Source organism: Balaenoptera musculus, chromosome 15 (genome assembly GCF_009873245.2).
Source record: "Balaenoptera musculus isolate JJ_BM4_2016_0621 chromosome 15, mBalMus1.pri.v3, whole genome shotgun sequence".
Taxonomy (NCBI): Eukaryota; Metazoa; Chordata; class Mammalia; order Artiodactyla; family Balaenopteridae; genus Balaenoptera; species Balaenoptera musculus.
Genome location: NC_045799.1, coordinates 25571451 through 25588248, shown reverse-complemented (window position 1 = coordinate 25588248; position 16798 = coordinate 25571451). Strand labels below are relative to the sequence as shown.

General features: G+C 39.5%; 1 protein-coding gene across 3 annotated transcripts in view; it reads left to right on the top strand.

Moving 5' to 3' along the window:
- Positions 1 to 16798, top strand: part of CBFA2T2 (CBFA2/RUNX1 partner transcriptional co-repressor 2) — a 188824-nt gene that overhangs the window by 144089 nt on the left and 27937 nt on the right. For all 3 annotated transcript variants that reach the window (XM_036826331.1, XM_036826330.1, XM_036826329.1), the window contains exon 4: positions 12883 to 12972. In XM_036826331.1, coding sequence (XP_036682226.1) covers positions 12883 to 12972 — 90 coding nt within the window. The remainder of the gene's footprint in view (positions 1 to 12882; positions 12973 to 16798) is intronic.

Genomic DNA, 16798 nt, shown 5'->3' with positions numbered 1-16798 from the left:
TTTTTTTTTCCTTAGATTCCATGTATATGTGTTAGCATACTGTATTTGTTTTTCTCTTTCTGACTTACTTCACTCTGTATGACAGACTCTAACTCCATCCACCTCACTACAAATACCTCCATTTCGTTTCTTTTTATGGCTGAGTAATATTCCATTGTATATATGTGCCACATCTTCTTTATCCATTCATCCGATGATGGACACTTAGGTTGCTTCCATGTCCTGGCTATTGTAAATAGAGCTGCAATGAATATTTTGGTACATGACTCTTTTTGAATTCTGGTTTTCTCAGGGTATATGCCCAGTAGTGGGATTGCTGGGTCGTATGGTAGTTGTATTTTTAGTTTTTTAAGGAACCTCCATACTGTTCTCCATAGTGGCTGTATCAATTTACATTCCCACCAACAGTGCAAGAGGGTTCCCTTTTCTCCACACCCTCTCCAGCATTTATTGTTTCTAGATTTTTTGATGATGGCCAGTCTGACCAGTGTGAGATGATATCTCATTGTAGTTTTTTTTTTTTTTTATTTTTTTTTTTTTAAACATCTTTATTGAAGTATAATTGCCTTACAATGGTGTGTTAGCTTCTGCTTTATAACAAAGTGAATCAGTTATACATATACAATATGTTCCCATTTCTCTTCCCTCTTGCATCTCCCTCCCTCCCACCCTCCACATCCCACCCCTCTAGGTGGTCACAAAGCACCGAGCTGATCTCCCTGTGCTATGTGGCTGCTTCCCACTAGTTATCTATTTTACATTTGGTAGTGTATATATGTCCATGACACTCTCTTACCCTGTCACATCTCACCCCACCCCCTCCCCATATCCTCAAGTCCATTCTCTAGTAGGTCTGTGTCTTTATTCCCGTCTTGCCACTAGGTTCTTCATGGCCTTTTTTTTTTTTTTTCCCTTAGATTCCGTATATATGTGTTAGCATACTGTATTTGTTTTTCTCTTTCTGACTTACTTCACTCTGTATGACAGACTCTAACTCCATCCACCTCATTACAAATACCTCCATTTCATTTCTTTTTATGGCTGAGTAATATTCCATTGTATATATGTGCCACATCTTCTTTATCCATTCATCTGTCGATGGACATTTAGGTTGCTTCCATGTCCTGGCTATTGTAAATAGAGCTGCGATGAACATTTTGGTACATGACTCTTTTTGACCTATGGTTTTCTCAGGGTATATGCCCAGTAGTGGGATTGCTGGGTCATATGGTAGTTCTATTTGTAGTTTTTTAAGGAACCTCCATACTGTTCTCCATAGTGGCTGTATCAATTTACATTCCCACCAACAGTGCAAGAGTGTTCCCTTTCCTCCACACCCTCTCCAGCATTTATTGTTTCTAGATTTTTTGATGATGGCCATTCTGACCGGTGTGAGATGATATCTCATTGTAGTTTTGATTTGCATTTCTCTAATGATTAATGATGTTGAGCATTCTTTCATGTGTCTGTAGGCCATCTGTATATCTTCTTTGGAGAAATGTCTATTTAGGTCTTCTGCCCATTTTTGGATTGGGTTGTTCGGTTTTTTGTTATCGAGCTGCATGAGCTGCTTGTAAATCTTGGAGATTAATCCTTTATCAGTTGCTTCATTTGCAAATATTTTCTCCCATTCTGAGGGTTGTCTTTTGGTCTTGTTTATGGTTTCCTTTGCTGTGCTCCTATTTCTTTTGTGTATGTATATTTATTATAGATTTTGTATAGCAGCCTGTATATATAGGTTTTTGTATAGCAGGTTTTTGTATAGCAGCCTATATATATATGTGCTTGTTTTAAGTTGCTGATCTCTTACTGTCAAATGGGTTTTAGATACCCTGCATTTGTACTCTGCTCCCCTCACAATTATTGTTTTTGATATTATATTTTACATCTAATTGTTCTGTGTGTTTCTTTTTTTTTAATATATAAATTTATTTATTTATTTTTGGCTGCGTTGGGTCTTTGTTACTGCACGTGGGCTTTCTCTAGTTGTGGTGAGCAGGGGTTACTCTTAGTTACAGTGCGTGGTCTCCTCACTGTGGTGTCTTCTCTTGTTGTGGAGCACAGGCTCTAGGTGTGCGGCTTCAGTAGTTGTGGCCTACGGGCTCAGTAGTTGTGGCTTGCAGGCTCTAGAGCACAGGCTCAGTAGTTGTGGTGCATGGGTTTAGTTGCTCTGCGGCATGTGGGATCTTCCGGACCAGGGCTTGAACCCATGTCCCCTGCATTGGCAGGCAGATTCTTAACTACTGTGCCACCAGGGAAGTCCGTTTTGTGTGTTTCTTAACTGCTTATTGTGGATACAGAAATTTTACTACTTTTGTCTTTCAACCACCTCCCCAGTAGCTTTGTATATGGATGATTTCCTACCTTTATTGTATATTTGCCTTTACCAGTAAGCTTTTCCATTTCATAATTTTCTTGTTTCTAATTATGGCCTTTTCTTTTCTGCCTAGAGAAGTTCCCTTAGCATTTGTCATAAAGCTGGTTTAGGGTGCTGAATTCTTTTAGCTTTTGCTTGTCTGTTAGGCTTTTGATTTCTCCACCAAATCTGAATGAGAGCCTTGCTGGGTAGAGTATTCTTGGTTGTAGGTTTTTCTCTTTCATCACTTTAAGTGTATTGTGCCACTCCCTTCTGGTCTGCAGAGTTTCTGCTGAAAAAAATCAGCTGATAGCCTTATTAGGAGTTCCTTTGTGTGTTATTTGTTGCTTTTCCCTTATTGCTTTTAATATTCTCTCTTTATCTTTAATTTTTGTCATTTCGATTACAGTTTGTCTTGGTGTGTTTCTCTGCAGGTTAGTCTTGTATGGCAGGGGTCCCCAACCCCTGGGCCGCGGACCAGTAGCAGTCCGTGGCCTGTTAGGAGCCGGGCCGCACAGCAGGAGGTGAGTGGCAGGAGAGTGAGCTAAGCTTCGTCTGCCGCTCCCCATCGCTCGCGTTAATACCTGAACCATCCCATCACCCACCCCGCCCCCTGTGGAAAAATTGTCTTCCATGAAGCCAGTCCATGGTGCCAAAAAGGCTGGGGACTGCTGCTGTATGGGACTCTGCACATCCTGGACTTGGGTGACTATTTCCTTTCCCATGTTAGGGAAGTTTTCGGCTATTATCTCTTCACACATTTTCTCAGGCCCTTTCTCTCTTTTTCTACTCCTTCTGGGTCCCCTATAATGCAAACATTAGTGCACTTGATGTTGTTCCAGAGGTCTCTTACACTGTCTTCATTTCTTTTCATTCTTTTTTCTTTTTGATGGCAGTGATTTCCACTACTCTGTGTTTCAGCTCACTGATCCATAATTCTGCCTTGTTTAGTCTACTGTTGATTCCTTCTAGTGTATTTTTCATTTCCATCATTATATTCTTCACTTCTGTTTGGTTGTTCTTTATATTTTCTAATTCTTTGTTAAAAACTTCTAGTTTATTGCTCTCTGCATCCATTTTCCTCCCAAGTCCTTTGATCATCTTTATGATCATTACTCTGAACTCTTTCTCGGGTAGATTGCCTATCTCCACATCACTTGTTCTTCTTCTGGGGTTTTATCTTGTTCCTTTGTCTGAAACATTCCTCTGTCACCTCATTTTTTTTAATGTTTATTTATTTGGCTGCACCATGTCTTAGTTGCAGCACATGGGATCTTCATTGCCATGTGCGGGATCTTTTATTGCAGCAAGCACGCAGGATCTTTTTTTTTTAGTTGCGGCATGCGGTGTCTTTAGTTGTGGCATGCAAACTCTTAGTTGCAGCATGTGGGATCTAGTTCTGTGACCAGGGATCGAACCCTGGCCCCCTGCATCCAGAGCGTGGAGTCTTAGCCACTGGACCACCAGGGAAGTCCCTGCCTCATTTTGTCTAAATTGCTATTTGTATTTTTATGTATGTGATAGGTTAGTTACGTTTCTCAGCCTTGGAGAAGTGGCACTCTGTAGGAGATGTCCTATGTGTCCCAGCAATGCACTCCCCTCTCATCACCCAAGGGCCACAGGCCAGCTGGTCCCAGGGTAATGTCTCACCTCCGTTTGCAGACTTGCAGCAAAAATCTGTATCCACCACAAGTGCTTGAAGTTATTGCCTTTTCGAAGAAAAACACACTTCTGGCAGCAAATTGCATCTCTTGTGGAATCTTGCTTAACTTCAGTACCGCAGCCAATGCCATGCTGCACCAAGTCTGTATACTACATTTTTGAGATAAGTACAGTTATTTTGAAATGAGTTAATAATAAATATTGTTTAAATTCTCAGTTTTAATTTCAGATATAGTGATTATCAATAGATGTAACCCATATTAATTAGAGGGATTATGAGACTAAAATGTTTATGAACTGCTGCTTTAAAAGATGACTCAGTATTGTACAGAGGAAACCACTTTCATACAAGGCAAAGTGCAATAAATGACTTTTTCATCATTTGAGATTCTATCCCTATTGTTTTGTATAGCTGTAGGTGGTTCATTGTCATTGCTGTATAATGTTTCATTGTAGGAATATACCACAGTTTATACTTTTTTTTTTTTTTTTTCAGTTTATACTTTTTGATGGACATTTGAGTTGTTTATATTTTGAGGCAGCATCAGGGGTCCCCCAGTACCACCCCCATGTCTTCAGATTTGCTAGAATTGTCCGGACTTGGCGTATAGTTGTGCTCACAGCTAAGTTTTTTTTTTTTTTTGGCTGCGTCAGGTCTTAGTTGCGGCCCACAGGATCTTTGTTGAGGCATGCGGGATCTTTCGTTACAGCGTGCAGGCTCTTCATTGTGGTGCACAGTCTTCTCTTTAGTTGTGGCATGCAGGTTTTCTCTTCTCTAGTTGTGGCGCGCAGCTTCCAGAGCGCGTGAGCTCTGTAGTTTGTGGCACACGGGCTCTAGATGAGGTGCGCGAGCTCAGTAGTTGTGGCACGTGGGCTTAGTTGTCCTGCAGCATGTGGGGTCTTAGTTCCCTGATGAGAGATCAAACCTGCGTCCCCTGCATTGCAAGGCGGATTCTTTACCACTGGACTACTAAGGAAGTCCCTAAGATTTAATACAGAGGCATAATAAGGACACACAGCTGGATCAGAAAGGTGAGAAACACAGTTGGGATCCGGAGGAATCCATATATAGGCTTCCTTTTTCTCCTCTATGAACGGTCACACAGAGTTCACTCTTCCCCAGCAGTGAAAATACAACAACTTATGTGTGATGCTTCTGCCCAAGGAACCCCATTAAACCCTCAATGCCCAAGGTTTTTCCTGGAGTCTGGGCACATAGGCACTCTTGGCGTAGCACCTATGAAACTCCAGACTCATAGAAGGAAAAGTGGTGTTTAGCATCAATCAGAGTTTGTAAAAACAGTACCACCATCCATTAGGGAAACTTTTTGTTTGTTTGTTTGTTTGGGGTGGGAGTGGGGTCCCTTTATTGGTCAAATTTTAGAGTACTATGGAAAAGTCTTTCTGGCTCTAGACTAATAAAATTGGCCTTAAATGTCAAAATGAGTTTGAACATAATTGGAAGCAAAGTAGCCATCAGAATGTTATGCCAATTCCAGCAGCAAATTACTTTAAGTAGAGTCTGCTTAATTTCAAGAGTAAAAGAAAAAAATGACAGCTTATTTGCATGCGTGCACTCGCGCATGCACACACACACACAGAAAGTGAATTTTTTTCTAGCTATGAAAGAATATGTAGATGTAGCCAATCATCTCTTTTAAATGGCTGTGCTTGGGTTAATGTTTCTTTTTTTTTTCCAAATTTTTAAAATTGTGTCATCATGAGGAGGTGGTAAAATACGTATAGCACAAAATTTACCATCTTAACCATTTTTAAGTGTACAATTCAGTGGTATTAAGTATATTCATTGTTGTGCAGCTATCACCACCGTCCACCTTCAGAACTCTTTTCATCTTTCAAAACTGTAACTCTGTGCCATTAAACAATAATTCCCCATTTCCTTCTTTCCCCAGCTTCTGTCAGCCACCATTTTACTTGACTACTCCAGGTACCTCCTATTAGTGAAATCACATAGTATTTGTCTTTTTGTAGCTGGCTTATTTCACTTAGCGTAATGTTGTCAAGGTTTATTCATGTTATAGCATGTGTTACAATTTTTTACCTTGCAAACAGGCTTTCCTAAGGTTAGCAGTTGTAGACCAGCTGTATTAGCTCTTTTCTGTACAGGGGCCATTACAAATAATGAGCATTTTTATTTATGGTACATGTGTGCAAGCACTGCACTGAACAATGGAATTGTGATTTCATAGGGTATACATGTATATAAATTTAGTATATAAGGTCAAATGGTTTTCCCAAGTTTTATACCAATTTATAATCTCACATACTGAGATTTTCATTCAGATCAGCGTCTTAGTCCTTTTAGGCTCTTAAAATAGAATGCCATAGACTAGGTGGTTATAAACAACCAGCATTCATCTCTCATAGTTCTGAAGGTTGGTAAGTCCAAGATCAAGGTGTCAGCAGATTTGGTGTCTGTTGAGAGCCCACTTCCTGGTTCATAGATGGCCATCTTCTCACTGTGTCCTCACAGGGTGGAATTGGCAAGAGAGCTCCCTGGTGTCTTTTTTATAAGGGCACTAATGCCATTCAGTAGGGCTCTGTCCTCATGACCTAGCCACCTCCCAAAGGCCTCACTTCCAAATATCAACACATTGGAAATGAGGTTTCAGCATAGGAATTTTGAGGGCTTACAAAAACATATAGTCTATAGCAATTGATATTGAAACTATAAATACATTTGGAGACAGTACAAGGTGAGAAATGTTTGTTAAATTTAATATCCATTCATTGTTAAAAAACAGCAAACCAATTATAGCAAGAACTTCCTTAATCTGATGACAGTTGTATGTATAAACACAGAACCTTTAGCAAGCCTATGCTAAGTGGTGAAATTTCAAAAGCTTTCCCTCTGATATTAGGAACCAGATAGGATCTCTTTTCTCTTCACTGTAATCCTGAACATTATAGCCTAGCAAATAAGATATAAGGATTGGAGGGACTTCCCTGGTGGTCCAGTGGATAAGACTCCATGCTTCCAATGCAGGGGGCCCAGGTTCAATCTTTGGTCAGGGAGCTAGATTCTGCATGCATGCAGCAACTAAGAATTCACATTCTGCAACTAAGAGTCCACATGCCGCAACTAAGAAGTCCACTTGCCCAACTAAGAAGTCTGCATGCTGCAACGAACATCCCACGTGCCCCAACTAAGACCCAGCACAGCCAAAATAAATAAATAATACATAAATAAATAAAATATTTTTAAAAATATATAAGGATTAGAGAAACATAAATAAAACTGCCATTATTCATAGATAAAATGATTGCCTTATGTGTATTGCATTTGAGCTTACCAATCCGTTATTTTTCCTTTCTTTCCTTTTTCTTTTTTCTTTTCTTTTTCCTTTTTCTTTTTCTCTTTTTTTCTACCATCTTGTTGAAAACTTTGTCTAATTTGGAGGAGAATTAACACCTATAGATTATTATATTTCTGTATCGTGAAAGCCTTATTTGGTCTTTTTTGTTTTATAGATTTATTTTTATTTATTTCTTTATTTATTTTGGCTGCTTTGGGTCTTCATTGCTGTGCATGGGCTTTCTCTAGTTGCAGCGAGTTGGGGCTACTCTGAGGTGTGGTGCAAGGGCTTCTCATTGCGATGGCTTCTCTTGTTCGGAGCACAAGCAATAGGCACGCAGGCTTCAGTAGTTGTGACATGCGGGCTTTAGTAGTTGTGGCTCGTGGACTCTAGAGTGCAGGCTCAGTAGTCGTGGTGCATGGGCTTAGTTGCTCCACAGCATGTGGGATCTTCCCGGACCAGAGCTCGAACCCGTGTCCCCTGTGTTGGCAGGCGGATTCTTAACCACTGTGCCACCAGGGAAGCCCTTATTTGGTCTTGTATTTATGAAAGGAATCATTAAGATTTTGGCAAGCATATGTAAATGGAACAGTCATTCCATGTGGAGGAGACTTCATTAGCAAAGTCAGAAAAGGCCACACAGGTAGCAAGAGTTTAGTTCACCTGTGTGCATTTGGTGTTTCTGGTGTGTAAGAGAAGAGGTAAGGTGCTGGTGGTCCTTAACTGTACCAGGAAGCAAGCGTGGCAATTTCCACTGCAAGGTAAAGGTAAATGTTTTGTACTCTGGCTACTTATTTGGAGAATACACATTCTGGAAGGTAGTTTTATACCTTAAACTAGACAGTTCCTTTGACCTACCAGTATCTCTCCTTGACATTCATCCTAAAAAAATTATAAACAATGTGCACTAACATTATTTATAATGTCCAAAAAATTTGAACCACCTAAACGTTCTATAATAGCCTGAGTAAATGACAGTACCTCAGTTTAATGGAATATGATGTAGTCATATCAAGTCTGGTTCAGAGGTATAACAGAAAGGTATACTTCTTCCTATCCCTCCTGACAAATACAGCAAAAAAACAATGGACATTATGTATAAAACGAAAGTAAGAAGACTCTGAAAGATGGAGAGAAGAAGGCACATTGGCTAGTGACCTTGAGACTCAAGGAAGTACACAGCAGTGAGTTCCCTTGGCTTTGTGCTGTCATCATATATCCTGGACTGTGGTCTGGAGAAGCCAGTATTATGGAAATACTAATGAGCACAGACAAAAAGCAAACAAACCAAAACCCACAAAAAAAAACCCCACCTCTTTCTAGCCAAAGGACTAGGAAAGGAGCAACCAAGCAAGATACAAAACTTTTGGACAGAAATCACTCTGTGACAGTCAAACACCTCAGGAAAAAAACCACAATAATGTACACCCTTCCCCCTCCCCTATGAGGCCTATTGGGGAGCCTGAGCTCCCACCCCTGCCCAGCAGTAAGGAACCCCTCTTTCCTTCTACAAATCAACAGAGGTTGAGTGGGGAGCCTGGGATTATACCCCACCTGACAGCATCAAAGATTCTTCTCTTCCCAATGGCACACTATCAGAGGATGCCTCGAAAATAGAAGGCGTAGATAAGATCTGGAGTCTTACAACATAGAACCCAAAACATCCAGGATACAGCAGAAAATCACTTGTCATACCAAGAACTGACCATCTCAAGTGGAATGAGAAAAGGTAACCAACAAACATCAGTTAAGATGACCCAGATGTTTGAAATATGTGACGGGTTTTGAAGCAGACATCATAAAAATGCTTCAGTGAGCAGTTATCAACACAAATGAAGAAATACAAAGCCTCAGCAAGGAAATAGAAGATATAAAGAACTAAATGGAAAGTTGAGAACTGACAAATATAATAATGAAATTAAAAACTCAGTGATGGGGACTTCCCTGGTGGCACAATGGATAAGAATCTGCCTGCGAATGCAGGGGACACGGGTTCGAGCCCTGGTCCTGGAAGATCCCACATGCCACGGAGCAACGAAGCCTGTGAGCCACACCTACTGAGCCTGTGCTCTAGAGCTGGTGTGCCACAACCACTAAACCTGCATGCCACAACTGCTGAGCCTGCGCACCTGAAGCCCATGCTCTGCAACAAGAGAAGCCACCGCAAGGAGAAGCCCGCGCGCCACAACAAAGAGCGACCCCCACTCACAATGACTAGAGAAAGCCCGTGCAGCAACAAAGACCCAATGCAGCCAAATAAACAAATAAATAAATAAAAATTTTTAAAAAACAAAAAAACAACTCAGTGATGGACTCAACAATAGACTGTAGAGAACAGAGGAAAGAATCAGTGAACTTGAAGCTGGAATGATAGAAAACTACCCAATCTATTTATTGGGAAGTCCACTACCCAATCTAAACAACATACAGAAATAAGTAAAAAAACATGAACAGAACCTCAGGGATTTAAAAGAGTATAACAAAAGATCTGAGTCACAGTAGGAGGAGAGAGAAAGAATGTGGGGCTGAAATAATGCCTGGAAAGTTCCCAAATTTAACAAAAGATCCAAGCCTACAGATTCAAAAAGGCTGAGCATACCTCAAAGAAGACATCCCATCCCAGGAATTCCCTCGTTGTCCAGTGGTTAGGACTCCGAGTTCTCACTGCTGAGGGCCCAGGTTCAACTCCTGGTCAGGGAACTGGAATCCCACAAGCTCTGTGGTATGGCCAAAAAAAAAAACAACAAAAAGGCATCCCATCCCCAAAAATCTTGAAAGCAACAGAGAAAGCATCAGTAACCATGGATGCCAGAAGGAAGTGACATATTTTTCAAGGGCTGGGAGAAAAGATTGTCAACCCAGAATCTTGTATCTATCAAAAGTATCCTTCTGGAATGAAGGGTAGAAGGATCAAAATATTTTCACATGAAGTAAAACTAAGAGAATTTGTCTTCAGCAGACCTACACTAAAATAATGGCTAGGGAATTCCCTGGCGGTCCAGTGCCAGGCTGTCACTGCCGAGGGCCCGGGTTCCATCCCAGGTCGGGAAACTAAGATCCCACAAGCTGCAGGACGCGGCCAGAAAAAAAAAAAAAAAGAAAGGCTAAAAGAGCTTCTTGAAACAGAAAGGAACGGTAAAAGAAGGAGTCTTGAAATATCAGGATAGGTGAAGGAAAAATGGAAAGAGTAAAAATATAAGTAAATACAATAGACTTTACTTCTCTTGGGTTGTCTAAATTATGTTTGATGGTTGAAGCAAAAATTATAACCTTGTCTGTTATGGTTGTCAGTATATATAAAGGAAATATTTAAAACAATTATTATTATAAACCAGGGAGGATAAAGGTAGATAGGGTTTCTATACTTCTTGGTCTTGATTTCAGTGGTGATAACGTGAATGTACACATGCCATAAAATGGCATAGAACTATACACACATATTACCATGGTAGTTTCCTAGTTTTGATATTGCACTATAATTACATAAAATATAAACATTGGGGGAACCTTGGTGCAGGATACAGAGGAACCTATCTGTGCTATTTTTTGCAACTTCCTATGATTATCATTATTCCAAAATCTTAAAAGATTAAAAAAAATTTTAGTCTGGTGGCCTATCTATACCCATTGTCTTGTAAGATCTCTGTAAGTGTTGCCCTTAGGATCCAGTGGACTAGATTCCCCTCATACTTTGCATTCTTACATTCTGTCTTCCTCAGAAGCATCTTTCTCAAGGCTGCACTTTCACTTCTTCAGATGGCACTTCTATAAAGCCTTCCTTGTCCCCCTATGTCTGCATGCCAGTAGTGTCCTGCACACATGTACTGTGATCATACTGTAATGAATAGCTTACTTTTCAATTTTCCCACTAGACTATGAGGAAACAAACAACTATGCTCTTATTTATTAAGTAATTGAATGAGAGGGAAGGATAACAGAACAATGGCCTATCTTCCCTCTCGGATAGAGGATTGCCTGGCATCTATAGTATATATAGCCTTGAGTCCGTTTCTCTAACTTAAGTTAATCTTTTCCCTCCTTTGTCCATCCATAAGAAAACTTAGTCATTTCCTTTAGTCTTTCCATAGATTTAATCTACTTCTGTTTACTGTTTGAGGCCTGATTGCATTATTTGTAGTAGGGAGTGAATAGCATTCTCTTACACTTAATTTTTATTCCTGATTGCCAGTAGAGTTGGTTGCATTGTATACCTGTCACTTACTTAAAACAAGCACTCAGCTAAGGTTTAAAAGAACATTTTTGGTATGAAATGGGGTAAACTGTACAAACATTTTCATTTAACATGGTTAAATTTGATACACTCTTTTTTCCCAAAGGGAAATATTTTAGTTTTTTCTCAACATTGTATGATACATTTGGAAAATCCAACATAATTTCACATCCAGAAATAACTACTGTTGTAATTGTCCTTCCAGACACTTAAAATGCTATATAAATGTATGTGTGTTATTTTCAAAAATGGATTGTTAGAATATACTGCTATGTTCTCTGGTTTTTCACTTAGTATATTATAGACACCTTTCCTCAATGCATACAAATCTGTCCCCCACCTTAAGCATTCTGATGTATGATGGTATTACGATTTTTAATGCAGTTTTGTGTTGAGGACCTATATGTTTTCCATTTCTTCTTGTTAAGAAACAATATTTTGCTGATGAATAATTTGTGTGGTACATGTTACATCTTTGAACACTTGATGACTTTATAAAAATAAATCCTAGAAGTCATCATTGTTCTTTCAGACAAGCAAGAATTCAGATTGATGTTTTGTTTTGAACTTATTATTTTGCTGTGTTTTAGGGAATTGAAGTAAAAATAAAAATATTTTGTGAACTTTGAAGAAAATATTTGTATTGGTACATTCCTCTTAGCAAAGGAGCTGAGAATCTTAGTTTAAAGAAGGACCTGAAAAAATACAGGGGAAGTGCTAATAACTTTCATGGGAATACTAAGATCTAACCAGTGGAAGTCTGCCCATTTGGAGGTGCTCTGATTTGCAAACAGACCACTGGAAGGTAGAAGGCATCTTTTTTTGTTGTTAACTTCCGATTTAGAAGATTTAGGGAACTGATGCTAGGAGGTAGGCAAAATCAATGAAGAAATGAACTTCTGAAGACATGAGGCTCCGAGTCATTAAGTTGATATCCTGGACTGATTTGGGAACTGTTCAGCTGGAAACACTGTAAGCTTGGTTACCTGTACCTGAGGTGACTTGTGATGAACCCCTCAATACAAGGAACCTGAGTGCCTCTCTTCACGAGAGGAAGGCAATGCCCTATTCTGCCCAGGCTGCTGAGCATAGAGGGGAATTTGTTAGATTTGGGGTAGTAGAGAAGAAAATCAAGGAGGCTGAATTTCTTTCATAAAGGAAACAGAATTTGGTTAACCTTTGAGAGGGATTTGAGTTCACAATAGTGCTCTTGGAGTTATCCTTTTCCTTATTATTTCAAAGGGTTCAGCACTATCAGATTTATGTTAGAACACTGTCCAGTTTTAGAAGTTGAACAATGCTATTTATCTTTTCAGAACTCAACAGTAACAATTGAAGAATTCCATTGCAAGCTCCAAGAGGCTACAAACTTTCCTCTTCGTCCTTTTGTTATTCCATTCCTCAAGGTAATTTTTATGAGATTACTACTGGAATGTAATTTATCTTCAACATTTCCTCAAGATCTGTTACTGATCCCTGTTCTATGAACTACATCAGGGCAGCTTGCCACATTTTATATCTGTATTTTATTTGGGGCTGCTACAGAAGTGTGAGTGGTTTGCGAATAAGCTTTATGCTTGATGAGATGAGAGTTGCAAAAGCCTTGAGTCGTGGTCTGTATGCAGACACTGTTGGTGACACACAGAAGGAGCAGGTGGGGAGGCAGAGAGCAGGAGTAGAGTGGGATGGAGGTGCGCATGGCATGGAGGTTGGGCTCTTAGCAGAGGAAGTAACTGGACACAGTCTTTTGGTTGTGGCCAGGGGGTGAAGAGTGTGTGTTATGGGAGGAGGCTCTCAAAACAGAGGCCTTTGTAAGTTAGGACTAACCCTTAGGACAGGAGCATGTGGGAAGGCAGTGTTTACTTCTCTCCTCCCCCCAGTTAGTCTAGTTTCTAATTACGTCCTGTGGAATTAATGTCCCCTGGAACATAACTTTTGGGGACACTGTTTAAAATTATTATGCGTACCTGATAGGTGAGCCACTGTTAAATTTATATATAATATGCTCCTTTGAAAAAAAAAACTTTTATTTTGAAATAATTTCATGCTCACAAGAAAGTTTCAAGATGGTACAATAAAATTCACATTCTCCAAATGTTGATATTTTATCACATCTGCATTATTATTCTCTTTTCTTTCCATTTATTTTTTCCTCAGAAATGTTTCAGGGTAAGCTGCAGACATGATACATCTAAATACTGATACTTTAGTATAATTATCAAATCAAGAAATTAACATTGATATTTATAACACTATTATCTATAGACCTTATTCATATTTCACCAGATGTCCCACAAATGTCCTTTTTAACAAAATGTCATTTTTTTTGCTCCTGTATCTAATTCAGGATCACATGTTGGATTACATTGTCATATCTCTTCAGTCCATTTTTTTTTTTAAATTAATTAATTAGTTAATTTTTGGCTGTGTCGGGTCTTCGTTTCTGTGCGAGGGCTTTCTCTAGTTGCGGCGAGCGGGGGCCACTCTTCATCGCAGTGCGCGGGCCTCTCACTGTCGCGGCCTCTCTTGTTGCGGAGCACAGTCTCCAGACGCACAGGCTCAGTAGTTGTGGCTCACGGGCCCAGCTGCTCCGCGGCATGTGGGATCCTCCCAAACCAGGGCTCGAACCCGTGTCCCCTGCATTGGCAGGCAGATATCTCAACCACTGCACCACCAGGGAAGCCCTCTTCAGTCCATTTTAATCTGGAACAGCTTCTCAGTCTTTTATGATTTGGACAGTTTTGAAGAGTACAGGATAGTTATTTTATATCATATGTTTCTATTTGGATTTTTCTGATACTTCTTCATGATGAGAATGAGGTTATGCATTTTAGACAGAAATAGCAGGTAGGTGGTATTACTGCATGCTATCAGGAGACATAGATGTTAATTTGTCTCATAACTGGTAGTGTGGACTTTGATCAGTTGGTAAAGGTGGTGTCCACCATGCTTTCCCACTGTAAAGTTACTATTTTTCCCATTAAACAATTTTTAAAAACAGGTAACATTATGACTCATACAGATTTTAAAAAATGAACCTGTGTCATAGATTTTATTTAATTCATTATTAGTGAGGGAATCTGTAAGGTGTTATAACCTGTTCAGGGGAGAAGCCAAATAACAGACATTATAGGTCAGGATTATTGATAAGAATATGCAAACAAAAGTAAATCTTCTGCAGTGGGCAAGGGAAGTCTCTAGAACCTCTATGCATGTAATTTTATGCATGTTCATAGACAAGTTTTTTGCTTTGCAACCAGTTATGTGTAAGTTGCAGTCCTATAAAATAGGTCAAAAGCAATGAATGACTAGAGTCAGATAACAATGTATTCTAGACCAGGCATAGTCTGTAAACTTATGACCCGTATCCAGCCCACCACGTTGTTTTGCAAAGCCCTTGAGATGAACATTTGTAATCGACTTGGTAATTTGGAACACTAACGTTGAACCCCAAATAAGCTAAAAATGTTATCCTCAATCCCTCCCTATCAAATGAATTCTATTCTTTTCATTAGTAGTAGACTATACAAAAAAAATGAGCTCAATTTTTTAATATTTTAACTTTTTAAAAAAATTTATTAATTTATTTATTTTTGGCTGCGTTGGGTCTCCGTTGCCACGCGCGGGCTTTCTCTGGTTTCAGCGAGCAGGGGCTACGCTTTGTTGCGGTGCGGGGGCTTCTCTTGTTGCAGGGCACGGGCTCTAGGTGTGCGGGCTTCAATAGTTGTGGCATGCGGGCTCAGTAGTTGTAGTTTGCGGGCTCAGTAGTTGTAGTTTGTGGGCTCTAGAGCACAGGCTCAGTAGTTGTGGCACACGGGCTTAGTTGCTCCACGGCATGTGGGATCTTCCCAGACCAGGGCTTGAACCCGTGTCCCCTGTGTTGGCAGGCGGAGGAGTCTTAACCACTCTGCCACCAGGGAAGTCCCTGTATTTTGACTTTTGTCAGTACAGTATTTGTAGAAATTGGTTTTCTCTCTTTTATATGAGTACTCACATAATATCTTCAGTTTTGTCTTGACAAAATAAATATGCCCCTTTTACCTTCTTTTACTTTACCTTTATTTCCTAAGAAAGTGTAATGCATCAAAAAGATGGGTCATCTTAACTGAAATACTGATTCTGGTTTTTTAAAACTTTTAAAATTAGAGCGTTATAGACATGCAGGAAAATGCATAGGTCTCAGTGCACAGCCTGTGTTGGGCTCTGTTCTGATGGCATTGACACCTTGGCCTCTCAGAGCAGTCTGTGGTGCCTTTTTCAGCCTTGAAACAGCTGTGTGTTCTATCTTGGTCCCTTTTCTGTGCATCAGAGCCAGTAAATAATTATTTCCACCAAGACTCCAGAATCAGAGAGATTTGGGAAATTTGTGTTAATAGGAAAATGATTAACATATTTAAAAATTCATCAGAGGACACATGTCACAAATGTAAAGATCTGACATGATTTTTTTTTCAGTTAAGTTTTTACAGTTGCTACAAGATTGAGGTTATAGAACAGACTTAAAAGTGTTTTATATCATCAAATTCTCTATTCTTAACTCTCGTTATTTTGGAAAACAGCACGAGGTAGGTTGTTCTGGCAGCTTTTTGGCTAGCATTTGGGTTTTTGTCAATTTATTTCTGCTTTAAAACAGTCACTAATTATGGTGCCTGCTAAATTAACTGTTGGTAAAGGGATGACTACTTGCATGTATTAAACTCTTCTTTTACTTTCTCATCTGTTTCCCTTGGGATAAAGACTTATTGTGGGCTCAGTCTGAGTTGTTTTTAAATTTGGGGGGAAATATAATTTTTTTAATAAATATGGGGAAAGTATATTTTAAATATGAAGGACTTAACAGTTAAGTTTAAAGATGCACAAGGTTTTTTGTATGATTTGTCTTGTTAGAGGTTTAAGTTTGAGGAGAAAGAAAAATAATCAGTACGTAAATAATTATCCTTTTACAAAATAAGGAAACATGCTCAGTGGTGCACCACAATAAGAAGTATTAGATTCTGCCCACGGGTTACCTGTGTATCCTCAGATCCTAGACTAGTCTAAGGTTTGTTGCCTTCATTTCCATCACTCCTGTTACTTTTTTCAAAACCCCATGTTCCAACTAAGCCAGAATAGTCACTGTTTCTGGAATTCCATGGCAGCTGTAATAGAGAACAGGAAGGCAAGGTTGACTAGTGCTATCAGAAATGGCTTAGATTCACAAGAGAGAAACCTGGACTTAAAATGATAAAGGAA